The sequence below is a fragment of the Dermochelys coriacea genome, chromosome 3 (assembly GCF_009764565.3).
Source record: "Dermochelys coriacea isolate rDerCor1 chromosome 3, rDerCor1.pri.v4, whole genome shotgun sequence".
NCBI lineage: Eukaryota > Metazoa > Chordata > Testudines > Dermochelyidae > Dermochelys > Dermochelys coriacea.
Genome location: NC_050070.1, coordinates 40,296,277 through 40,323,345, shown reverse-complemented (window position 1 = coordinate 40,323,345; position 27,069 = coordinate 40,296,277). Strand labels below are relative to the sequence as shown.

Genomic DNA, 27,069 nt, shown 5'->3' with positions numbered 1-27,069 from the left:
ACCAATCACCTTCCTATTCTTTAAACTGGGACTGTCAACTCAAGCACCTGCTGCAGTGTCACACAAAGGTTATGTCTACACTGGCAGAGTTACTTTGCCAGCAGTTACAGCACTGCTCAGAGAGCAGTGAAGGGAAACCACGGTTGTGTGTTCACACTGTCAGCTGCCTGCACAATAGCGTGTTCACAGTTATGGCGCTTGCACTGGTATTTGGAGCGATGCACTCTGGGCAACTATCCCATAAAGCATCTCTTTATCTTCTTCTGCTAAGAGTTGTGGGAAGGTGGAGGGGCATCCTGGGTCCTGTCCCAGTGCAGGGCATCCTGGGTCCTGTCCCAATAGCCCTGTGAAGCATTGCTTCGCATCCCAGCAATCCCTGTGCTTCTGTCCGCATTTGGTGCCATCTTTCAATGGTTTGTGTACTGCGTGCTCTGCCTCTTTGGTCTGCAGGAATGGATCCCGCACTATTGACCAATATGCTGCTCACTCTCACTAACACATCACGAGTGGCGGTGGAGTTATTCCTTAAACTACAAAGGCAAGAGGAGTGAGACATTGATCTCGCACACATAGCAGCTACAACACGAGATTGTTTGTGGAATTCACGGAGGTGCTGACCACAGTGGAACACTGCTTCTGGGCTTGGGAAACAAGCACTGAGTGGTGGGATCACATCATCATACATGTCTGGGATGACTAGCAGTGGCTGCAGAACTTTCAGATGAAGAAAGCCACATTCATGGGACTGTGTGATGAGCTCGCCCCAGCCCTGCGGCACAACGACACGAGAATGAGGGCTGCCCTGTTGTTGGAGAAGCAAGTGGCAATTGCATTGTGGAAGCTGGCTACTCCAGACTGATACCAATTGGTCGCCAACCAGTTCGGAATGGGACTCGTTGGACTCATGTTGATGGAAGTGTGCAGGGCCATTAATCGCATCCTGCTCTGAAAGACTGAGACTCTGGGCAACGTGTGTGACATTGCGGATTTGCACAAATGGGCTTCCCTAACTGCGGAATAGCGATAGATGGCACGCATGTTCCAATTCTGGTACCAGATCACTTAGCCACTGAGTACATTAATTGGAAGGGGTATTTCTCAGTGGTTCTCCAGGCGCCTGTGGATCACTGGGGGCGTTTCACGGATATTAACGCAGGCTGGTCCAGAAAGGTACATGATACATGCATCTTTCGGAACACTAAGCTGTTCAGGAAGCTGCAAGCAGGGACTTTTTTCCCGGACCAGAAGATCACCATAGGGGAAGACAAAATGCCCATTGTGATCCTGGGAGACCATGCCTACCCCTTAATGCTGTGGCTTATGAAGCCATACATGGGGCACCTTGACAGTAGCAGGGAGAGTTCAACAACAGGCTGAGTGAGTGCAAAATGACTGTTGAGTGTATTTTTGGCCATTTAATGGCCCGCTGGCGCTGCCTGTATGGGAGGCTGGACCTGGCTGATGATGCTATTCCTATGCTTACAGCTGTGTGCTGTACAAGCCATAATATTTGTGAAGGGAAGAGTGAGGCTCAGTACCTGGAGGCTGCACTTGAACAGTCAGCAACCAGGGCTATTAGAGGGGCACAGCGTGAGGCCATAAGGATCAGGGATGCCTTGAGGCAGCAATTTGAAGCTGAAAGCCACTAATATTTGTTGCTATGCTCAGGAGTGCAGTACTTGTAATACTAGGAGGTGATTGTGATTGGTACAGATGATGCACTGTGAAGGTTTAAGAAAATTTGCTCTTCCTTTGTTGGGCTCTGTTTGCGTTCAATTAATGGAAGAAAGATTGCTTTCAAACCAAAACAATTCTTTTATTAAAAAACAACAACTGGAGGAGAGAGACAAAACAAAAAAAACACATCAGCACTGTGGGTGATGGGGGTAGGGAGGGTTCCAGGAGGAGGTGGAGTCCCAGGACGGTTAAAGATTTGTGTATGTCCAGATATCATATGCAACCTTGTCCTTTGGAGTACAGTGAAGTGGGTACTGTTCTTCAGCAGGGCTAAACTGCAGTGGGATGGGTGTTGAGTGCAGAGGGCACTGGGAGTCCGCAGGGCTGGATTGTGATGGGGGAGGAATGGTATGCAGTGGGCACAGACTGGAGCCAAGAGGTTGATAAGAGAGAGTCTGTTGGCAGCGTGCGTGGAGGGCGCATGGAAAAGAGTTTTGTGACAGTGGCTGCGGGGAGGGCAGGCACGGAGCTGTTTGGTTTGCAGTACTAGTAGCTCCTGGAGTGTGTCCGCTTGGCGCTCCATAACGTTTAAGAGCCGCTCCATGGCTTCGTTCTGGCACGCCGCATGCTCCTTTTGGTCCTTCTTCTCAGTGTCCTGCCACTCCTTTAATTCCTGTTTTTTGGCTGTGGAGTGCATCATGACATCACGCAGAAAGTCCTCTTTAGTTCTTCATGGCCACGTTCTAATTCTGCACAGCCATTCAGTCGGCGATAACAAAGAGGGAGGTTGGGCTCCCTAGGTCATATCTGTGAAACCAAAATGCAACATTTTACAGAAGCAGTACTGTTTGCAACACACAGACCACTGATTCCATGATTTAAAAACACAGCCACTATTCACATACCTGTCACTAACTGGCTGACCCCAGGCAAGCACACATGAGCCACAAGACCCCCAAAATGGTGAGTAACCGCAGGGGCAGGGGAAATCAGTGTACTAGGACCATATTGTACACTGGTCATGAGTCTCTTGGGGAAACCCAGCCTTATCATTACTGTCCTCACATTTTCCACAGGCTGTGTTCATTATGGAAGATATCTTGCTGCTGAGGGAGAGCAGGGAATCAAGGGAGGGTCTTCTCCAAGACTGCGGCTTCTGCCTTGGCTCTTATGTGGCTCACCTGTGTGCAACAATGGTCCCTCCCCGCAGTGACAGCAGAGTGGCGTAGGAAAGTTACCCTTAATGGGGAAAGAAACGAAGCAGCTCTGCCACAGAACCTGTGGCAGCGGATTGCCCAGTATTGCCATAAGAATTTCATGGAGATCTGAGGCGGATTCTCGGGAAGTGAGGGAGTCAATCAACCCTGTTCCACTGCTCAGACTAGGCATGTGGTGGTACGTGCATCATACAGACACAAACCTGCTTTCTGCAACCCTCCTGTCCCAACAACTTGCTTCAGCAATTCCAAAAATCAAAGCCACTTACCAGGGGCCTTCTCTCGTGTTTGTGCTTTGCCAACATCTAATAGCTGTGACTGGCTAGACTCCTCCGGGATAGAGAAGAACTCCTGACTGCATGCATCTCTGACCTCCGAGTCGTCCTCTACTTCTGGGTCCCTCTGCCCCTCCACATGCTCGTCCAAGATCTCCTCCTCCTGGCTCGGTCCACTCTCGACTAGCATGTGAGCCATCGAAGTATCCACAGTGGTCTTCACAGTGAAGGTGGGGTCACCACCATGTATCACGTCCAGCTCTTTGTAGAACCAACAGCTCATGGGCTCAGCACTGAGACCAATGCATGTGTCACCGAGCAAACAGGAAAGGGACTTTCAAAATTCCCAAGGAATTTAAAGGGTTAGGCTCACAGTTGGTCACTTGAGAGCAGGGCAGTAGAGTTCAAACCGATGACCAAAGAGGCAAGAACAGGCATTGTGGGACACCTCCCGAAAGCCAGTTTCAGTGCTGTAACAACCTGGGTTTCTACACTGGCACTGCAGTGCTGTAGCCCCAGCGCAGAAAGCTGTATGCCTCTCGTCAGGTTGGTTTTTTTACAGTGCTGCAACTGCACAGCTTGGCAGTGTGTACACTTCGGGAGTTACACCGCAGAAAGCTGCTTTACTGTGTAGAAACTTGCCAGTGTAGACAAGGCCCCAGAAGCAGTCAAAATGGTAACCGGAAATGAAAATATATAGGTAAAAACTAGCTCCAGAAACTTCATCCAGAAATCAGCTGGCAACCAGTGCAGTAATATTTTTGTTTTATTATTCCAAGTAATAAACATTAAATTTGCCTTTGTAAATATGGAGTCATTAACCCTATTAATTTAGCTTGTGTTCCGTCCAAAACATGACATTTTTGTAAATGTCACCAAAACACTGGTTTTGTTCATTTTGTTTTTGATTATTCATATCAACATTGTTTATGAGGAAAATGTGACAAAGGGAAAATATTAGACTTGCAGTTAGTCACTCAGGAGAACATGGAACAATTCACTAACTGCGTGATCTCATCTGTATGCAGCAGTTTGATGAGTTCTCCTTCATTTCACTCCTCTACCATGTATAACTTGGGACTGTACAAACAGGACAGCAGAGAAGTTCACAGTCATTTACTTCCATTAGTGGAGGCCCATAACATCCCACAAAGGTTGCACCTTTTGTCCACAAAACAAACCACACCCCTGAAAAGGTGAGTTTATATTGACTGTTTACACTCAAAGGGGCCCACTTCTGTTCTGAGTTACATTACTCTAAATCAGGAGTAACACTGAAGTCAATGGAACTGAACAAGTATAAGCGGTATCAAAAATAGGTCCAGTATGTGCATCCCTACTGGTATTGCCATAGTATGAATTTTGAGATGGAGACAAATATAACTCTAGTCATGTTAATGTTATTACCTCTTCTCCTGAGCACAGAAGATGTTGAATGAGTTTATTCTAACTAATAATAGAAATATAAGAAACAGAAATAGGGGTTTGGCAAGAAGTCAATAGTGCTGGGAAGCTAGACTTATCACACTAAGAGCAATCGTTTCTCCAATAAATTATGCAACATTCAATAATCAGTGGTACCTGTGCAAACACATAAAAGCCCCTGTGTACATATATAAACACTGTTTAGAGTAGTCTTCATTTTTCTGAAAGGAAACAGAATGAAGAGTGGTGTGGGAATCCAGAGTTATAAATACAAGGTGTGACAGAGGAGATGATTTCCACTGGGTGAAAAATATTATGTAAGGAGGTAGTGAGTTGGAGGGAATGTTAAAGCTGTGAATATTTACAGTGTTTACCTATTTCTACATTGGTATGAGAGGAAAAATCCAATGTTTCCTGGGATCACCCTGATGTGTTCCCACATTTTGGTGTAAAAATAATTACCATTTGTTTCCTTAAATTACATTGCAGTGTTGCTTCTTTTGAAAAGTGTCACTTAAATTTTAAAATGTGCAAATTTTATTTGGCTTGGCTGTAATGTATTATTGATTCTTTTCTTAGATCACTAGGCCAATTAAAAGTGTATCAAGGAAGTTAGCCAAAAACACAGTAGACTTGACCTTATAGTACAAACACTGTCATAATACTCCCAGAGACTATTTTAATACATATAATTTTGGGGGCCAGATTCTCAGTCATTGCAAATCAAGCATGCCTCCACTGACTTCAATAAAGCTAGACCAATTTACACCAGTTGAGGACCTGCCCTTGATTTTTTATTACAACTTATTTTTAAAAGTGATTCCCCAAAGGAGTACTCGTTTATAATCAGGGGCTATAAACCCACCAAAATATCCTTATCTGGCATACCTACAGCACCCATATATTTTAACAATTGTTTTAGAATATAAGATGCACTGCTTAGTACTACATCTCTGAATGTTTGACGGTCATCTAGGCATGATTTGTTTTCTTCATAGTTCTCAACTAGAGCACTTATATTCTCTTTAGGCAATGCTATACATTATAATTTATCCTGGAAAAAGGACCTCAGATAGAAAATAATAATCCCCCATATCTTGTTGGTCATTCTCTCCTTTTCTAGCTGGATCACTAGCTGTAATTATATGGTATATTTAATAATGGATCAGACACAGTGGTCTCAAAATGCCAGTGTCGAGCCACTTTTGTTCTTTTTATTTATTAATTTTTAAAGTAATTCTCTCACCATTTTCTTTCTAAAGATACCTTTGGAAAAAAATAAACTGACATATAGTGATATAGTCCAGCTGCTACAACTGACAGTCTGTTACTGTGATTTTTCCTAAAAATAATATTTTATTCATGGGGTCCAGGGTTGGCTTTGAGACATGAGACCCACAAGCATAATTCATTTGATTATTGTGGATCTCAGCAGACCAGACCAATTTTCCGCTGTGGAAATAATGCTTAATCACTACAAGTTCCCTCCAGCCACTTCTTACAGGTAAGCTGGCTCCTCTGCTGAGAAGTCAAGGTGGCCTCTACACACAAGGCACACACTCAGTATCATGCGACTCAACATGGTCAAGTGAAATAAGCATAGGACTGAGAACAAGGGACCCCATATTCTTTGTCTAGCTCAGGTGGTGACTCCCTTGGTCACCCTCATCAAGTCCTGTAGCCTTTCTGTCTGTGTTATTTCCATCTGCAACCTCCCTATCTTCCTGCAGAAATGTGATAATTAATTAGTTAATGACTAGTTAAAATTCTCTACAAAGCCTCAAGCAGCCCCCTACACCCTCACTATGGTTGCAGACTTGGCCTTTTGAAAAGTTAAAATGCTGGCAATGATGAATGGCCCCTGGCTCAAGGATCTGGGTTCCTGTGTCTTACAGCAGGAGGTTAGTGAAAAGTTCCTCAATTCCCCTTTTTCACTATTTAATCATTTAAATTTGGTCTGTGCTAAAGAATCCTCTTACTTATCCAACCCCAAATCCTGTGGCTGTTACAGTGGGCAGTGATTTAACCATGATGGACAGGAGTTGGTTGGGCTGGGCAGAATAGAAAAAACTGTTTTACAGGCCTACTCTAAAGCAGGTATTTTATTACAAAAATCACTGTAGGCTTTAATACTACCATCACTAGCCTAAAGTAATTCTAGTTAGTGACTACTAGCAGCTTTCAAAAGATTTGTGCTAGAAATAGATGATCTATATGAGCCAGTTATCCCTGAAGTCAAAGAGAATTCTGCAATTGCAGGATCTGTCCTCTTCCATGTTTTAAAGGAAAGAGGTGGTTATGGGCTAGAATTCATTATCACTCATTTAAATTCTAAAATATACCACTCCAAGGAAAAGGTATCCAAGGCAATTGTTTGGTTTTTCCCCCCAGACCTGTGCTCTCAGCAGCTGGCTAGCTAAAATATACAAGGATGTAGAGTAGGATTCAGATAAAGAAGAAAAAGACAAAAGTTGAATAGATAGACTTTGCTTGATCATAAACTCTCTACTATCTTTACGTAGGCATAAATGAATATTTTGGCCAAATTCACAAACACCTTACAGCTACTTTATGCTGCTCCTTTGATACAAAACAACCATTAACTTAAGGAGCCAGTTAAGCCAAGTTTTCAGCTGCTTTGGGTTGCCAGATAAGTTCAAAATGATCAGAATATAGCAATGAATCTGGCATTTTAATTTTATTTTTAAGCCACTTATATACCCCCCACCTCCCCAAAAAACCTAACAAAAACAAAAAAGAAGCCACATGCATGTTTTTCTTCAGCACCAAAGTATTTTACTTTTCTTCCCTGCCAATAAGATGATCTAAAGATTATTGAAGAAAAGGTGAAAGTCATAATCTCAAGGGCTACAGTTCATGCTACACTAAACTGTTGAATGAAACAAAACCTAGAAGCCTCAGTTCAGTTCATGATTAAAAATAATGCACATCATAAATGTGATTCTGTTGCTCTAGTTTTGAGCTCTCTCCCTGAAACATATCAAAATATGGGATATTGAGTTTGAATACTCTTTCTAATCTCTGAACACTGTAATCTCTGAACACTAATCTCTGCAGGCCATCTTTTATATGAGTGATAAAGCAATAATTTGTAAACCAGGTTCAACTGTGCTCTATTCACAGCTAAACCTGGTTTACAAATACTGACATTTAAAATTTTTCAAAATAGATTACAGTTTATTGACAGGACTTGAAAGATGCAGTATTAGCAGTTTCAGAAGTTGCTATTATAACGCCAACAGACCCCGGTTGTCGGTGGGCGATACCGAACCCAGGGTCTCTGCAGCTTAGTGCATGAGTCTCTCCACATGAGCTAAAAGCCAACTGACTGTTAGCTAAGGGTGTAGAGCAGACTCATTTTATCTCTCTCTCTAAGTGGTCTTGGTGCCACTAGGTGGGACAGAACACCACACCCAGAAGGTGTATGGGTTATACTATGAACAAAGAACATTCAAGTTAAACTTTTGTCATGTATGTAATAGTATAATGAAAATATAACATTAAATAAATCCTGTGGGATAAGGGTTTCTACAACACTGTGGAAGGCAAAGGCTTCTCCTTATTAAAACATGGGCACATTATATAAAAGAAGTTTGTATTGCAATGCACACAAATTAATATGAGTGCAACAATGGATGTTTCTTATAGCCAATTATTTTAGTTTATTATCCATTTATTGTATGATGTTATGATTAATCAATATGTTGTATGACATTCATTTTATGTTAGAGTTCATTTGTAGGATTATAAACATATAAGATTGATAGGACTATAACAGGGTTTAAAAGAGAACTAGATAAATTCATGGAGGTTAAGTCCTTTAATGGCTATTATCCAGGATGGGTAAGGAACGGTGTCCCTAGCCTCTGTTTGTCAGAGGGTTGAGATGGATGTCAGGAGAGAGATCACTTGATCATTACCTGTTAGGTTCACTCCCTCTGGGGCACCTGGCATTGGCCACTGTCGGCAGACAGGATACTGGGCTGGATGGACCTTTGGTCTGAGCCCGTATGGCCATTCTTATGTTCTTATGATCAATATTTAGAAGAATCATGTATTAGACCTGAGTAAGACAAGCTAAAACGCAAGAACCTGTAGGCTGAGGCCTACAAGAGTTTAGCTTAGCTATTTTTGGCCGTGGAGACAAGAAATGATGACATAAGTGACCAGAAAATAACTTGATGCCCTAAGATTATGGGAAAAGAGGTACCAAATATTGCAAAAAAATTACCCAGAAGATTAATAAAGATCATATTAATAATCATAAGATAATAAAAATACTGTAAAAGTGCATCTGTCTCTGACATGCATTATAACCACAGCATACTAGTTGTGTGACAATGCTAATGAGAATAAAGGGAATGTACACAGCCTATAGAAAATGAGGGTTCCTTAAGTTTCCAGGGGACACAGACCAATAAGAGAAAAGAGGGTTGACACTTTTATGGACATGTGCACAATGTATGTATAGACAGAATCACATTATAAAAAAGGGGATGCCCAGAACAGGAAAAATCAAGCTTCCTATGGGAAACTCCAGGAGGAACCCTCCCTCTACTGATGATCAAGCCATGAGAGACCCATCAGACCCTAACATTATTGTTAAGGATATGAGTATAACTGTATTTGTAAACTTGTGTATAGGTCTGTATAGAATTTCTATATGTTTGGGTAATCATATCTTTAACTGTAACTTGAATAAAACTTGTAAAACAGTCTAAACATTGTACTTGTGAATATATGTGTGGTCACTACCCTTGGTCTTTATGTGTTTCTAGAGACTGACACTACTACTAGGCAGCTCTCCAACACCACTTTCTACAAGCCTTTACCCTCTGATCCCACTGAGGGCTACAAAAAGAAACTACAGCATTTGCTCAAGAAACTCCCTGAAAAAGCATAAGAACAAATCCGCACAGACACAAACCTGGAACCCCGACCTGGGATATTCTATCTGCTACCCAAGATCCATAAACCTGGAAATCCTGGACGCCCCATCATCTCAGGCATTGGCACCCTGACAGCAGGATTGTCTTGCTATGTAGACTCCCTCCTCAGGCCCTATGCTACCAGCACTCCCAGCTATCTTCAAAACACCACTGACTTTCTGAGGAAACTACAATCCATCGGTGATCTTCCTAAAAACACCATCCTAGCCACTATGGATCTAGAAGCCCTCTATACCAACATTCCACACAAAAAGAGGGACTACAAGCCATCAGGAACACTATCCCCGATAATGTCACGGCTAACCTGGTGGCTGAACTTTGTGACTTTGTCCTCACCCATAACTATTTCACATTAGGGGACAATGTATACCTTCAAATCAGCGGCACTGCAAAGGGTACCCGCATGGCCTCACAGTATGCCAACATTTTTATGGCTGACTTAGAACAACACTTCCTCAGCTCTCGTCCCCTAATGCCCCTACTCTATTTGCGATACATTGATGACATCTTCATCATCTGGATCCATGGAAAAGAAGCCCTTGAGGAATTCCACCAGGATTTCAACAATTTCCATCCCACCATCAACCTCAGCCTGAACCAGTCCACACAAGAGATCCACTTCCTGGACACTACGGTGCTAATAAGTGATGGTCACATAAACACCACCCTATATCGGAAACCTACTGATCGCTATTCCTACCTACATGCCTCTAGCTTTCATCCAGATACACCACACGATCCATTGTCTACAGCCAAGCTCTACGATATAACCGCATTTGCTCCAACCCCTCAGACAGAGACAAACACCTACAAGATCTCTATCATGCATTCTTACAACTACGGTACTCACCTGCTGAAGTGAAGAAACAGATTGACAGAGCCAGAAAAGTACCCAGAAGTCACCTACTACAAGACAGGCCCAACAAAGAAAATAACAGAATGCCACTAGCCATCGCCTTCAACCCCCAACTAAAACCTCTCCAACGCATCATCAAGGATCTACAACCTATCCTGAAGGACGACACATCACTCTCACAGATCTTGGGAGACAGGCTAGTCCTTGCTTACAGACAGCCCCCCCAACCTGAAGCAAATACTCACCAGCAACCACACACCACACAACAGAACCACTAACCCAGGAACCTATCCTTGCAACAAAGCCCATTGCCAACAGTGTCCACATATCTATTCAGGGGACACCATCATAGGGCCTAATCACATCAGCCACACTATCAGAGGCTCGTTCACCTGCGCATCTACCAATGTGATATATGCCATCATGTGCCAGCAATGTCCCTCTGCCATGTACATTGGTCCAACTGGACAGTCTCTACGTAAAATAATAAATGGACACAAATCAGATGTCAAGAATTCTAACTTTCAAAAACCGGTCGGAGAACACTTCAATCTCTCCGGTCACACAGTTATAGACCTGAGTGGCTATCCTTCAACAAAAAAACTTCAAAAACAGACTCCAACGAGAAACTGCTGAATTGGAATTAATTTGCAAACTGGATACAATTAACTTAGGCTTGAATAGAGACTGGGAGTGGATGGGTCATTACATAAAGTAAAACTATTTCCCCATGTTATTTCTCCCTCCCACCCCACTCCCCACTGTTCCTCAGACGTTCTTGTTAACTGCTGGAAATGGCCCACTTTGATTTTATCACCACAGAAGGTTTTCCTCCTTCCCCCACTCCTTCCTGCTGGTAATAGCTCATCTTAAGTGATCACTCTCCTTACAGTTTTCAGAGTAGCAGCCGTGTTAGTCTGTATTCGCAAAAAGAAAAGGAGTACTTGTGGCACCTTAGAGACTAACCAATTTATTAGAGCATAAGCTTTTGATGAAGTGAGCTGTAGCTCACGAAAGCTTATGCTCTAATAAATTTGTTAGTCTCTAAGGTGCCACAAGTACTCCTTTTCTTTCTCCTTACAGTGTTTATGATAAAATCCATTGTTTCATGTTGTCTGTGTGTGTATATAAGTCTCCCCACTGTATTTTCCACCGAATGCATCCGATGAAGTGAGCTGTAGCTCACGAAAGCTTATGCTCAAATAAATTTGTTGGTCTCTGGAGTGCCACAAGTACTCCTTTTCTTTTTTGCGAATACAGAGTAACACGGCTGCTACTCTGAAACCTGTTACTAAAACAAGTAGCAAAGATGACTTTCACTCTGTTAATTTTGAAACTGTAGCTGCCAGAGCTGAACCCACGGTGGTGTAATACGAAATTACAAAATTCACTTGAAATAAAATAAAAAGGCTGCATTCTAATTTAAAGAATGGGTCCACTCTGAAAAGTGACTAATTAAAAATGATTCTCCTTGTCCTAGTTAAACCACCTGCTCCATTTATGTATTTGAGTCATATCTGTGACAAAACAGATTTTACTGTCATTACTGCAGAGTTTACGAAGGTAAGAGAAAAGGAGCTGGACTACATTCCATTGTGTATTACATCACAACAGTTACACCTCTAGAAACACTGTGAAGGCAGTGGATTTATAAAAGTGGCACTGAGGAAAAAGTACTGGGAGTCTAATTTGGCCAGCAGAATCTTTAGCATAGGTGAGAACGTGTACGAAGAAAGAATCCACGCTGACTCTCAAATCTCAGCAAGATGGTACAGGGCTAGCAGTTAGAAAATTATCTTTTTATTTGTAAAATGAGCATATTAGATCTGGAAGTCAAATTAAAAATGGAACCACACAATAAATCATGGGGGGGAGGGGTAGCTCAGTGGTTTGAGTATTGGCCTGCTAAACCCAGGGTTGAGAGTTCAATCCTTGAGGGGGCCACTTAGGGACCTGGGGCAAAAATTGGGGATTGGTCCTGCTTTGAGCAGAGGGTTGGACTAGATGACCTTCTGAGGTCCCTTCCAATCCTGATATTCTAGGATTAGGATTTATTTCAGAGTCAAGAAAAAAATGTTCTAAATACTATAAATGGAGCACCAAAGAGTATGCATATCACAAACCTGTGTAATGCCATTGCAATTAACAGTCATTTGAATCATATAACTTATAATAGGCAGTTACAAAATACAATAAGATTCCAACCACATATTCAGTGCTATATATTTATCACAGACAAATTTTGGCTCTAACATTTTACTAGGTGTCTGAGCTAGTCTCATGTCTAAAGAGGATGGGAGAGCTGATGGAAAAGGATCAGAAAGTCCATAAGCCAAAAATCATTCTGCTTGAAGGTATGCACTTTAAAATTCTATTGCATGTTCTGCACTCCACCTCTACATAATACTTTGATTAATATCAATAATAGTTCTGCACATGGTAAAAGTGCAGAATTTTCATGGATCATGGAAGTAAATGGTGTCCTAAATTATCTAAAATTTGTGCAAACAGGCTTTAGGAGAATCCAGCATTATTTCTGCATGGAAATATCATTGCAATTAATGCATGGTTTGGCTGCAGGATACAGGTTTCCTTTGCTTAGTTCAGTGTTTCACAGTCTGTGACCCTTATTAAAATGAAAAAATGTCCATAACATCCTTAAATTTAGTGTAAGAGTAAAAAGCCTATCAATGATAACCATAAATGATTTGTGTGAGTTTCAAGAGGTTTCAGAGTAGCAGCCGTGTTAGTCTGTACCCGCAAAAAGAAAAGGATTACTTGTGAAAGGCAGTGAGATTTTCTTTGTTTTAGAGTGTAACCACATTTTTGAAACCTCACAACACCTCTGGACTGCCTTTTGTGATTCCCTCCCCACCTCCATTGGGAGTCGTAACTCACTGGTTCAGAAACACTTAATCTGATACTTTTTGGAACACCAAGGGACAGACAGCATCTTTGCAGCTTGCTGGTGAGGAATTCTGCCTGTAAAGCTGGCTTAACTGGTTAGCTCAAGGGGAAAGGGTATTCTCCAGTAGCACAGAAGCTCCTACCAAGGGGTTCTCAACCTATTCACCACTGCGGGCCGCATATGCGACTCTCTAGGTGTTATTTGGAGTGGGATGCATCCACGCAATATATATATTACCTGTATAGCCCTGAGGATGTAACATGGGCTGCAAATATGTGCTGATTGGGCCACGTGTTGAGAACCTCTGCCTGCACAAAGGTTGTGTATTCGGTAAAATTATACACTGTTTCTCATCAATCAAAGGTTGAACAGGGATATTGAAGATATACAAAGTAACAAGATTGAGGAAAAATTTGGGAGATGTTACTGTGTAACTTAAAGGCTTACAAGTTGCTGCTTTACATATTCCAAGGAATACAGTTAAAAAAAAAAAAAAGATAAACCTGAGCATTACAAATCTATTGAAATGAGCAGTTAAGGGAAAGCAGATAATCTTCAAACACTCAGACTATTCATACAGTCTTAAATAAATAATGGGTAAAATACTGCACTGCATATTCAAAGAACAACCTTAACCCTGCTAAAAAGTTTCAATAAAATGCTGAAGTAGAAGTCGACATATAAAAAGGAGACTTGAAATCCTCCAACAGCCCTCAGACAGTGTAGTACTTATGTCCACTTATTTTTAAAAAATGCAGTATAACAAACAGTAGAATAGCAGTAATCAACCAGCCAAAGAATGTATTCCTAAACCAAAGATACCCACATCTTGGAGGTGGTATTGACCTTGTTTATAATGGTTCTGATCCTGCAAATGCTTAAATATGAATGTAACTTATTCAGGTGGATAATCCAATTGACATGAATAGAACTAAAGAATGTGTGTAACTTTACTCAGATGAACACACCCATTATTATCCCTAGGAATATTCATCTTATAAATGTTACACACATCCATAAGTGTTTGCAGAATGTGGGCCCTTGAGACTGACTCTCCAATTATTGAAATGAAACTGGGTTTTGCCATTGACTTCAAATGAGAGCAGGTTAGATACACATTTATTTTAACCAGTGGTATGTAAAATGAATGGACAGACCTCGCTTTTCTATGGCTGGGATTACATTTCATTTGAACAGATTAATTTGGTTTGTCTTTATCTGCACATCCCAGTAAAGTGAATGAGGAGTTCAGAAAATGAAGCCCAGTGGTGCAGGATTTCATACATTTGAAAAACAGGGGTATCTGAACAATAATGTGCTGAATTTCTCTTCAACACAAGTGACATGTAAAGATAAAGAGAGACTTTGTGAAAAAGAATTTGCGCCCTTAAATTAGAGTGATCTCACCACAAATTAAATCAGTGGGGGCCATTGTCTGGCTTTTTGGAAAGACTTCCTGCTGCAGTGGCAGACAAGATCAGCATGGGGATTCTGACCCATTTCCCTACCCCCCCAGGGGACCGGAAGAGAAGGGGGACTATATAGGTCCCCATTAGTCCCCAAAAGCCCTCTTACTTGGACCAAGTGGGACAGCACCCACCCTCCTAACCATGTGAGTGGTGAAATACTGAGGTTTTTTGGATCCACTGTGGGCTATGCACTAGTTATTCATTTCTTGGGGGGCTGGGAAAGAATTTCCACCTGATCATCTGATTGGCCAAGATGAGGGGGAGTTCCATTCCCCACAGTGAGTTCGGAGGAGAGGGAAGTTATCTGGGGTAAAACGTGGAACGGGAATTAGGTTATAATGTTGCAACTCATTATATAAACAGGGTGCTTGTCCAGAGCAGCAGAGGGCCAACTCTCCCCTCCTTTATAGACCCGCCCACTTAACCGTTATTTGAGAGGGCTGGGGAATGGTGAGGTCCCAGCAGGGGGTTGGCTGGAATCAAGATGGGTAATGGGGAGGGCTGGCTGAAGCCCCTTGGGTATATATTTAAATGATTATGGGATTACCTGCACTGTGAACTTTTATCTACTGAGTACTCCCAGACATTTAAGAACAAAGTTGCTGCCTAATTAAACCACATCCAGTGTCTTCCAACATAACCAGACAACATGATATTGCAGCATTTTCATATGTTGAGATCCTTGGTTTAATTACCAAAGGATCCATTGTAGAGAAAACATTTTTCAAGTGTTAGAACAACACATGCATAAAATACAAATATTGGATGATTTCACTGTTGCTTCAGCAGTTTGAGAAATGCTGCACTAAGTGTAATCAGCTGCGGAGAGTTTTTTTTCCATGAACTAGTCCATTAGCTGACAGACTACCTGAATAAATCACTTCTTCTATGTGCCCAAATGCAGTTTTGAAAACTATTATGTCAATACAATAGCAACATGCTGCTCAACGCTGTTTTAAAATATTAAAATTATTGTAATTTATTAGACAGCATTGCTTAAAAACCATAGCAAACTCCATGAACTGTCATAAGATACATATATTACAGAAGAAAATGACAGGAAGCAGTACATTTCATCTCCTCACATCATGTCAAAAAATAAAACAAAAGCGCACACACACAAAACAAGACTCAATGAATAATGTAGAAAACATGCTAATTTGTTGCTATCAAAAGATATTAAAGAACCATGTCAAGATGCATCAACATTAGAGATATTGAAAGACATGCAAGACTATTGATCTCCATTCTGTTTCACTGATGCCTGAACATCTATTAGGAGCAATGCATACAACTGATAAAAATACAGTTGAGTTGGTTAATCCAAATTGTCAGCATTTTTATTTTAATATTTTATTAAACTCATTTCAAAAATCTCTAACACATCCTTTTGATTTCCTATGACCATTAGTCTTATTTAAGCTAGGTGAAATTTAAATACTATGGAGCCATCATATAGCCATAAAGATGGAACATTATTTATATTGTGAACAGTATATTGCAATATTAAGAAATTCTTTGGAACTAAATATTGCCCAGATTCCTTATTTTAATATGGAAAACAATGAGAATTTTTACAGAAACACTCATCTTAACCAGAAAGACAGCTAACATGAACGCTGGCAGTATCTGAAATAGTATCGTTCCAGTACTTTAATAATGACCTTTAAAATGACAGATCTTAATTTAAAGAAGGAACTTTTTGCATAGAGCAGGGTTTTTTGTAACTAAAAGTTATTCTTCGGTTTAGTTTTTAAATTTTTCAAATTACCACCAGATAATTGAGCATAAGTAGAATTAGGCAGCCAAAAACTAATTTGAAGAGCAACTAGCCAAAGGCTCAAAAACTAATAGCAAAAAAATGTTTGAGTACATCAGAATCAGTGGGGCTACTGAATAACAGATGTGCTAAAAGAAAAGGAGTACTTGTGGCACCTTAGAGACTAACAAATTTATTTGTAGCTCACGAAAGCTTATGCTCAAATAAATTTTTTAGTCTAAGGTGCCACAAGTACTCCTTTTCTTTTTGCGAATACAGACTAACATGGCTGCTACTCTGATATGTGCTAAAGAAGCATTCAAGGAAAATAAGGCCCTTGAGGAGAAACTAAACAAATTCTTTGCATCAGTCTTCACTGCAGAGGTGAGAGGGAGATTCCCACACCTCAGACATTCTTTTTAGGTGACAAATCTGAGGAACTGTCCCAGATTGAGGTGTCAACAGAGGAGGTATTGGAACAACTTGATAAACTAAACAGTAATAAGTTACCAGGACCAGATGGTATTCACCCAAGAGTTCTGAAAGAACTCAGATATGACATTGCAGAACTACTAACTGTAGTATGTAACCTATCATTTAAATCAGCTTCAGTACCAGATGACTGATGGCTCAAATTACAGGCTGGTAAGCCTAACTTCAGTACCAACAAATTGGTTGAAACTATAGTAAAGAGTAGAATTATCAGACACATAGATGGACACGTTTTGATGGAGACGAGACAACATGGCTTTTGTAAAGAGAAATCATGCCTCACCAATATATTAGAATTCTTTGGAAGGGGTCAACAAACATGCGGACAAGGGTGATCTAGTGAATATAGTGTACTTAGATTTTCAGAAAGTCTCTGACAAGGTCCCTCACCAAAGGCTCTTAAGCAAAGTCAACCGTCATGGGATAAGAGGGAAGGTCCTCTCATGAATTAGTCACTGGTTAAAAGATAGGAAACAAAAGGATAGGAATAAAAGGGTCAGTTTTCAGAATGGAGAGAGGTAAATACTGGTGTCCCCAGGAGTCTGTACTAGGACCAGTGCTGTTCAACATATCCATAAATAATTTGGAAAAAAGGTGGAAAACAGGTGACAACATTTGCAGACAATGCAAAATTACTCCAGATAGTTAAGTCCAAAGCAGATTGTGTAGAGTTAATGAAGGGATCTTACAAAACTGGGTGGCTGGGCAACAAGTGTCAGATGAAATTCAGTGTTGATAAATGCAAAGAAATGCACATTACAAAACGTAATCCCCATACAAAATGATAGGTTCTAAATTAGATGTTGCCACTCGAGAAAAAGATCTCAGTCATTCTGGATAGTTCTCTGACAGTTCTAGATATTTTATACATTTGGATAGTTGTCCAAAACTCAACAATATTGTTGGTTTTGATTACAAAATATTCATAATTTGTTTTCTTTTATTTGGATAAAACCTTAACAGAATCAGTATTTCTAGTTGTTTTTTCCCCAGGCGGACTGGTAGAAAGCTATTAATATGTGGAAATTAGCATATTTATCTGTCCAGGAAAAAAATGATTTAAAAAAAAATCAAATAAAAAAGTCTTTGATCAGATCAACCACTTGCTAGTGTCAGCAATGTGAAGGTATTTAGAGTCTAGCAATCTTGAAACTTCATTTTTTTGCCAAAATGTAGTACTTAACACAAGTTGGTTTCTCCTTAGACGAAAATACAATAATCTAGATATGTTCTTCATTTGAAAATGCAAATCTGCAGCAATACAAATAACATCTTTTCATTATTAAAATGTATCCAAGTTGTTACTTTGAAATGTCCGGGGTCAGAACAACTGAACAAGACATCTTCACTAGCTGTAAAGGCAACAAGAATAAACCCTATCTTAATTTACAGGCACTTGAAATTAAAACAAAACAAAAAAACATGTCTTCCACATCTTGCAGCCCTTTTTCTGACTTTGCAGGACATAATACTATCACATATAATATTCTGTATGCTGATATAACTTTGCACATGCAACTCCAGAATATTTTCTGAAGTTCTTTAATGGTACAATTAAGATAACAAGATGACTAGCCCCAATTAGCTGAGTCACCAGTGAGGCTCAGCTGTCTTGTTTGAGCTCATACAGTGTGGAGAGGGAGAAAGGCACCCGAGGATCTGAGCTTAACTCCCATTGATTTCAGTGAATTGGCCTAGATCCTCGAACAGTATTTAAGTGCCTAAATTCTTCCCTTCCCACTCACTCAGAGGTTTGACTCTCAGGGATCCACATGATCCAATTAAAATCAAGATTCACAGGACCATAAGAATTGTCATACCAGACAGACCAATTAGGACTACATCCAGTATCCTATCCGACTACAGCCAATACCAGATGCTTCAGAGGAATGGGCAAGGAAATGGGTAATTATGGGATAACCTGCTTGTACAATCAAAGTTTCTTCCTAATTCCTTCAAATAGAGCTTGGTCTCTGCACTAATGCCTAAGAATTTATGTACCTAAAATTTTTCTTTAATCTTTTCTAATATAGCTGTGGACATTCTCATTACTCATGGAAGCATCTATTGCTTTTAAAACCCTCTGTAACTTCTTCTCAAAGATATGTTGTGGCAATGAGTTCTACAGGTGAATTGAGCATTGTGTAAAATAGTATTTCCTTTGATTAGTTTTGAATTTTCAGTCTTTGTAATTCACTCACTGTCCTCTTGCTTTAGTATAAGTACGGATAATTGAAAGGGCCCATTTTTAATAGAATTTGTTGTTTTGTACTTGTTACGTTCCCTCATTTTCATCCTCTTTAGAGTAAAGGGTCCCAATCTTTTCAATTTCTATTGATGAAATTTTTTCTCAATGCATCTGAATTGTATTTGTCATCTGTTTCTACACCTCTGCTATTTATAATAAATCTTTTTTGAGATGGAGTGACTGCCAGATCATCCAATCTGACATTCTGCACATCACAGGCCACTAAACCACACCCAGTTATTCTTGTATTGAGCCCAATGACCTGAATCAGTCTAAAGTATTACAGCCCTTTGGAGACTAAGCTAGTATGTGCCACAGGCTAAGAATAGGAGATACCAAGGTGCACTATTATGTGCCACAGGCAGAGATCAAGAGGGAAGGAGGGGCATCAATTCCTAAGGCCGTTGTAATGGGAACCAATTTGGAGAGATATACCCAGATGAATCCTATCAATGGGGCCAGGATCATACCCACAGCCTCTGACATTACTCTCAAATATAAGGCATAGTATTTCTTTTTCCCCACTCCCTCTTCACATCTCAATCTTTTCCATATGCACCAGATGGAGAAAAGGTATAAAACAAATTTCATTGTTCACTTTCAGTGTGATTTAAAGGCAAGCCCTTAAATGAACATCGTCTCCCCGATGTTTGTTCTGTAACATGAAGCACTAACAGCAGTTTGTATTTGCTCTAATCAAAGTCTTCGTCCTTCTGTTTTTCTGGCAGAGTTGACAGAAGCTTAGTATGGTATATTATCTTCCACTTTTTCTGCCCCTAGTTCTGAAGCCAATTGTGCATAGCTTGATGAATGAACACTCACTCCCTCTCCATGAATATGGGATGTTCAGAGTAAAAAAAAAAATCTCATCAAAATATAATCTGATATGTAAATTACCTTGTGAATATGTAAATGTGTATTCCTTAAATTCACTGAAGCAAAAGAATGTCAGTGGCACTTCAGTGGGTACATATCTAAAAACATGTAAAAACAACTACCTTTAAATTCCATATGCAAATTAAGGGCTTCATTCAACCTTTTTTGTGTATATGTGCATAAATACAAAATCATGACAGATCCTGCAACGCTATAAGGTCCGCCAAGATCCTTCTTTTTCGATCTGTCTGAGAGCATAGTCTGAGTGCATGTTTGGAAGTAGTCCTGATAAACTTCCAAAGGGAAGGTTTTAAAGAAAAAAAAAAGTTATTGATCTGTTCAAAGTGACACTTGTATCAAATTCTGAGTGAAAAGAAATGAAAAGTGATGATCTCCAAATAGTTATATGATTGAACATGGGTACTGTCCTGATACTCCATTCATTTAAGACCAGACAGCACAGGAAGCTCTCCACATTCCACAATATGAAGCTCTCATATGAATACATCTGGGCTTTCGGAAAATTCATTCCAAGTTGCTACACACTAAGGGATAGTTTTTCACAGGGTTGAAGCCAGCCTCCTTCTGTGCAGGCATTTTGCACCTTCAAAAAAATCAACTCAGGGGTGGAGAGAATCTGAATACTTGTCCCTCTGAAGTGCCTGACTGGCATCCAAATGCAGGTAGTAGGTTGGTGGGTACATGCTCAGGTTGTGCCCACACATGAACTGTATGCGCAAACTGCACCAATAATTCAAGCGTGGCTGCAATTACTATGGAATACTTGGCCCTAGGATCCCAATTGTAAAGTCTAACCCCTTCATAACATACATTTAAGATATGATTATATTGAATACATACAAAAATATATTAAATATTAAGTTGCTAAGTCAAGCATTTAAAAGTTAGGATATGCTAGAATGAAAGTTAACTTAATTGACTCATCTTTTGTATGTGTCTTATGAGGCAGTCTTTAATTATATGATCACATACATTTTTCCCCACAAGACGCAGGATGGACCTGCTTTGGGGATGAATCAGGACTGTGTAATAAAGGAAGAGCCTATGACAGATAGGGAAACTTCTTGCAATATCTTTGGGGGTCCATTGTTTTCAATGAATAGTTTGTGTGTGATTGTGTTCTACTTCCTGTGGGAGGGCTACCACAACTCCTCAACAACAACAAAAGTGATGATTAATGCAAGTCAGCCAGGTTGAAACCCCGCCAGAGAGGTACCACCTTCTGGGAAAGCTCATATAAGATAGTTGAAACTGGATCTTTCAGAGACTAGACAAAGAAAGGGTTTCTTGGATAAATAGCTTGAGTTTAAACCGACTCTTGGTTCTGTCTCTTTTTTTGCAGTAGAAAGAACCCCTTCTGTCCAAGGCTGGGCTCCAATCCTTGTGGAAAGGATGGAAAGACTTTACCTACTAAGGGCCACATAAGACTAATAGATGACCTTTAGTAAGTTCTTAGCAGATGTGTAGGTTCTTCTACTGTTTTAATGTGGTTTTTTTTGTAATGCTTTCCCCATAAGACTAAATCTGCTTGCTTAGAAGGAGTTGTGTGGTAATATAACTGCAGACAATACACTGACCATACCCTTCGGAAAGAAAAAAAAGCACAGGTGTGCAGTGAATGAGGCAAGGGATTTCAGGAAGAGAAAAGGATGGTCTCAGGTTTCAAGTAGTTGAACGCTGCCCTTGAGAACTGGATTCTATCCCTGCCTTAGCCACAGAGTTCCTGTATCATGTTAGTCAAGTCACTTAAACCAAACTTGTGACAGATGGTCACTAATTGTATGTTCCTCCTTTTCTAGTGCCTGATTTAGGACCCTGAGATCTGATTTGTAGAAGTGCTGAGCACTCATAGCTGCCACTGTAAGTCAGTGTGTCAAGGGAGCTGTGCTTTAAACACTAAAGAGTACCTTATAGGTTCAATATTGTGAAAGATCAGGTTGTAGGCATCTCACACTAGGCATCCAGAAAAAAAAAATCACTGGATACTTTGAATTAAGTCTTCAGCTTCCTGCCATTGGTGGTTCTTATGTTGTTCTCTATTAGATTAAAGACTCCTTGACTACTTGGCATTTTCACTCCATGAAAGTTCTTATACTTTTCAAGCAAGTCACCTCTTACTCTTTACCATCCTTTAAATGTGGACACCAAAATTTTACAAAGTATTCTAGTATCAGTCTCACCTATAACCTATACAGAAGTAAAAATCACTTCCCTGCTCATATGCATTACTCCCTTGTTTACACATTTAAGGATTGCATTAGCCCTCTTTGCCACAAAATTGCACTGAGAGCTCATGGTCAGTTGCTAATCCACTCTGACCCCTAAATCTTTTCAGAGTCACTGTGTTCCAGGATCCGCCCTCCATTTTGTAAGTAAGGCCTCTATTGTTTGTTTCTGTAGAACGTTGCATCTGGTTGTATTAAAGTACATTTTGTTTGAATAGACCCAACTTTTCAAGCAACCCAGATCACTCTGTATGACTTCTCTGTCCTCATTATTTAGCATTACATCAATATTTGTGTCACCTGCTAATTTTATCTACAGTGATTTTATATTTACTTCTGGATCATTGATAAAAATAGGGAATAGCCCAGGGCTAGTCCCAATCCCTGTAGAATCCTGATAGAAACACTCAAATTCAATGATGATTCCCCTTTGACAACTACTTGGAGATTTGTCAGTTAGCCAGTTCTTAGTCCATTTAATTTGTGCTTAATTTTATTGTGCTAATTTTTTAATCAAAATGCAGTGCAGTACTAGTCCAAACACCCTACAAAAGTCAAAGTACATTACATTTATGCAGTTACCTTTGTCAACACAAGGAAAACAATAACGATGGAATACATAAGCTACAAGCTAAAACTGGTAGTGAAAGCTTTATGAGTGCTGGCATGTGTTATTAATATTGTAAGCAATATGAAGGTGGAAAAGAATGCACAAGTCCCTCCCCATAACTTAGTTCCATACTTTTAAGGTTCTGAGTGGCTAGAGTGTGCCCTGCTACCAAATGTAGTTTTTGTTTGCTAATTTCCCCAATTTTTTTTAATATAAGTTTAGTATATTTCAGAGGACAGCTCATGAAAGTCAGGAAAAATAAGAGCTGCATATGCTTAGAGATCACAGGGAGCAATTGTTGCTGAAGTTACTCTTGACTTCATCCACACTCCTCAAGGACATGAGAAGCTATGTTGTGCCTCAGTAAATTCTTAGTCTACAACATTTTATCTCTGTTTAAAAAGTGACCGAAAGTCAGTACAGCAAGAGTAACCCTCCATGTTTAGCACCAACAACCTTTCAGCACAAGGGAACTTCGGTGAAGGAATCTGCACCATCCCTCACTTTCCAAAACAGCTTGTAGCCTCTCATGGACTCCTGGAAATTAGATACCACCAGCAGCAGCTGCAGCAATAGGGTGAGAATGTCTGTATTGTACCAGCAGATCTGACTAATGCACTCCCCCTTCCCTACTGATATGAGGAATACCTCTCAACAATTAAATATGCTAATGTGGTACAGTTGCAAGTGTGACAATCGCCATCTTAGACAGTAATAGGGACTGAACTGATGAGCTCTGGATAGAAACACTTGAATCTTTACAGCTTGTGCTAAAGAACCAGGCTTTCAAGCTGAATGTTGTCACAGTCTCACATCTTCTGTGATCTTAGACAAGGCCATGTTACACATACACTGAACAGTTGATCGCACAAGCAACATTTGTGATAAATAACAAATATGAAAAATGTATTTTATTGATTCACATGACTATTTACAGATCATAGGTTTTTAAGTAAAAAACCTGTTTTGAAGTGGCCTTTTCATCATGGGAATCACATAATCCTTACCATGCCTCCAAATTGATCAGCAGCAGGGTTTGAATCCCTTATCTTTCAGATCACTACCTTAAGTTCTTACTATTTGAGCTGCAGGAATAAGCACAAACTCCTGTCTAGATGAGCCCCTGGAGAAGGACTTCACATGCTCTTTCCAGTGTGTTTCACAATTAGTTATTAGTCTACAGTAGAATATTGGTGATCAGGAATCCTGGATTCCTCTTGGTTCTGGCAGAGCAATGTGGTTTATAGTGGCTAGAAATCGTATAACTCAGTGTGACTAAACCCATATGGAAGGCAATATGGTGTAGTGGATCAGATGGGGGTTTGTCGTGTTAAAGACCTGGTGTCCGGGCCTGCTCAACCTTGAATAAACATTCTGCTGATTTATTTTAAAATGGGGGAGGAGGTGAGGAGTGTTCAGAAGCACTTTTCTAACCGTCTTCTAGGGAGGGTTCCCAGCCTTAGTCAATCATGAGCATAATCAACTGGATAGAAATTTAAACAGCATTTAGAAGAGATAAGAAGCTTGCGGCAGCCTCTTTCCTAGATTAGGGAACTGCTCCCTAAGCTACAGACGTAGAGGATGAAACAGTCTCTGCCTCCCTCCCTTGGAAATGAATAGAAGTTCCATGACTAAAAAAAGTTGGAAAATTCTCTAAAGACAAATACTATTTAGCTGAGCAACAGTGTAGCCAATGGACAGATTCTATAGTGTTTTAGATTTCTGGAGAGGGGAGGAAGAGACAATCCAATGAAATAATTGCCAAAATGGGTGATTTTTGAACTCTCATTGGTCTCTCCCTATCAATTCATTTTTCGTCAAACCACAATGAAAAATTCATATAGTGCTCAAAATTTATATTGTGTGTGTGGAGTTTTTTGCCATTTTATTGAGACTGCTACAAAACAAAGGTGTAAAGCTCATGTTAAAATGGAACTCTGTAAAGCAACCTTAACTCTGGAGCAGCTACCACTGCTCCAAAATACTATGGTTAAAACAACTGAGTTTGCTCCGCACCTGGAGATTAGAAAGTACACTCAGAAGCAAAGAAATAATAGACTGTAAAAATACTTTTCACTTTTTTTTTTTGAACTTAATGAGTATGCTTTAAAAACTATAGCTAAGATTTAACAATTAGCATACCAGCAGCACTGCACTCAAGGAGTTAGTTGGTGCGCCAGAAGAAATTCTCATCTATAACAGTTTGTTTCTGCTCATCTAAACAGCTGAATACCAAGTTAATACAGGTCCCACCAACAACACACTCACTGACCATTTGATAGATTTTTTTAAACACATAAAAATAAAGGGCTTGTTATTGAGTAACTGTTTTTTAAAAAAAAGTCTGAACCCTGTTCACTTTTAAGGACATGAGTTTTTGAATTCAAGTTTGCAAAACTGAGTATGTACTTCTGGTTTTCTGGGGAAAATGAGCATGATTGTGGAAAATCAATTTAGTCATGCACAATAACAACAACAGTATTAATCCAACACACAATTGTACACTGAGATAGTGAAGTCTTCAGTTTGCTACATAAGGCCACTGAATATCTGTTTTATGCTTTTCCTTTATTTGGCCTAATTTTTTATAAAGTGCATGGAAACAGCACTGCAACTAGAACTGTAGTTTTTTGTAAAAGGAACACAAAAACGTCAAAACAAACCTCTCAGGATAGCTAATAAATCAATATGAGCAGATGAAAAATGTTCTTATGAACTGGATTGTTTCATTAGTTGCAACGCCCCAAGACTTATCACATCAGACACCATCTTTAAATCTCCTGAATACGGTTATTAGCTTCTCCTCCTCACCTCAAAATATAGAAAGCTTTGTTTTGCTTTTCAGAAACTATTCTGAACATATAAAGTGCTGAAAAATTAAGCTGCTAATGCATAATCATGCTTCTGAGTTCTGTAAAATGGCTGGAAACGGGTCCATCATGGCCAGTATTTTGAATTACTTTTGACAGAGAGGTTCCAGATAGCTGAGTTAGAAAATAAAATGTAAGAGGAAAATTGTTTAATAGCAATAAGGGTAATAGAATATGAGTTTTTTCTCCAGTAATGGACTCTCTGCTTCAAAGAGTAAAACCCTCAGATTCACCTCAATGCTTATTTAGATAAATCCTACATCTCATTTTAGTGTTAATCTGGCACTGAAAAGTAAATATCATTGGTGCATATGTTTGCATTAATGTTATTGCCTAATTATCCTTGTTACAAAAGTAGGATTTATTCACTTCACCTGTTAAGAAAGAGCCTCTCTTAGTACTCTGAGTTACAATAAACATGAAAATGTGACCCTTTACAGATTAAGTCATTTTCATTTACATTATCCAATGTCCTTTTTTTCCAAATGATGTCTTCAAGTGCCTCATCAGTGTTTCATATCCCAAATTATACTGGCAAAACACAAAAACTGAACAAAAAGCAAATATTTCCATTTTTACTGTAATGGAATATTAGTCATTTAAGATAATTTCCTTCTGCCTGGAGCGTGTACTGTGCTTTACTCAGTTTAATTTGATTCATTTTGGTATCTAGCAGAGCAAAATGTGAGTGTTTCTTGTGTTAGCATCATTTCTAATACCATGTTCAATCTACTGTTACCCGTACAAATGAACTAACAGACTAAACAGATCACTTGAGTCAAGCCTGTGCACTATCAGCTTTGAAAATGATTAAGAATATAGAAACACACTCACCCTCAGGCTCACCACAGAGTGTACACTGTGACTCTGAAAAGAAAAAAGAGATAAAAGTCATTTCTTCTGCTCATATTTGAGATCATTACTTCTGCTCAAGAGATACCAAATCACAATCATTTACAAATGTAACTCAAACTGGCAGTACTCAAATTGTGCATGAATGAGAAGTATCACAAGAACGGCCATACTAGCTCAGACCAATGGTCCATCTAGCCCAGTATCTTCTTTTTTGACAGTGAACAATGCCACATACTTCAGAGCTAATAGCTAATAGCTATTGATGGACCTATCCTCCATGAACTTATCTAATTCTGTTTTGAACCCTATTATACTT

The 27,069-nt window shown here is 39.8% G+C and overlaps 1 protein-coding gene across 4 annotated transcripts in view; it reads right to left on the bottom strand.

Moving 5' to 3' along the window:
- Positions 1 to 27,069, bottom strand: part of DLGAP2 (DLG associated protein 2) — a 725,030-nt gene that overhangs the window by 333,093 nt on the left and 364,868 nt on the right. For all 4 annotated transcript variants that reach the window (XM_043510336.1, XM_043510335.1, XM_038397100.2 and 1 more), the window contains one exon: positions 26,733 to 26,765. In XM_043510336.1, coding sequence (XP_043366271.1) covers positions 26,733 to 26,765 — 33 coding nt within the window. The remainder of the gene's footprint in view (positions 1 to 26,732; positions 26,766 to 27,069) is intronic.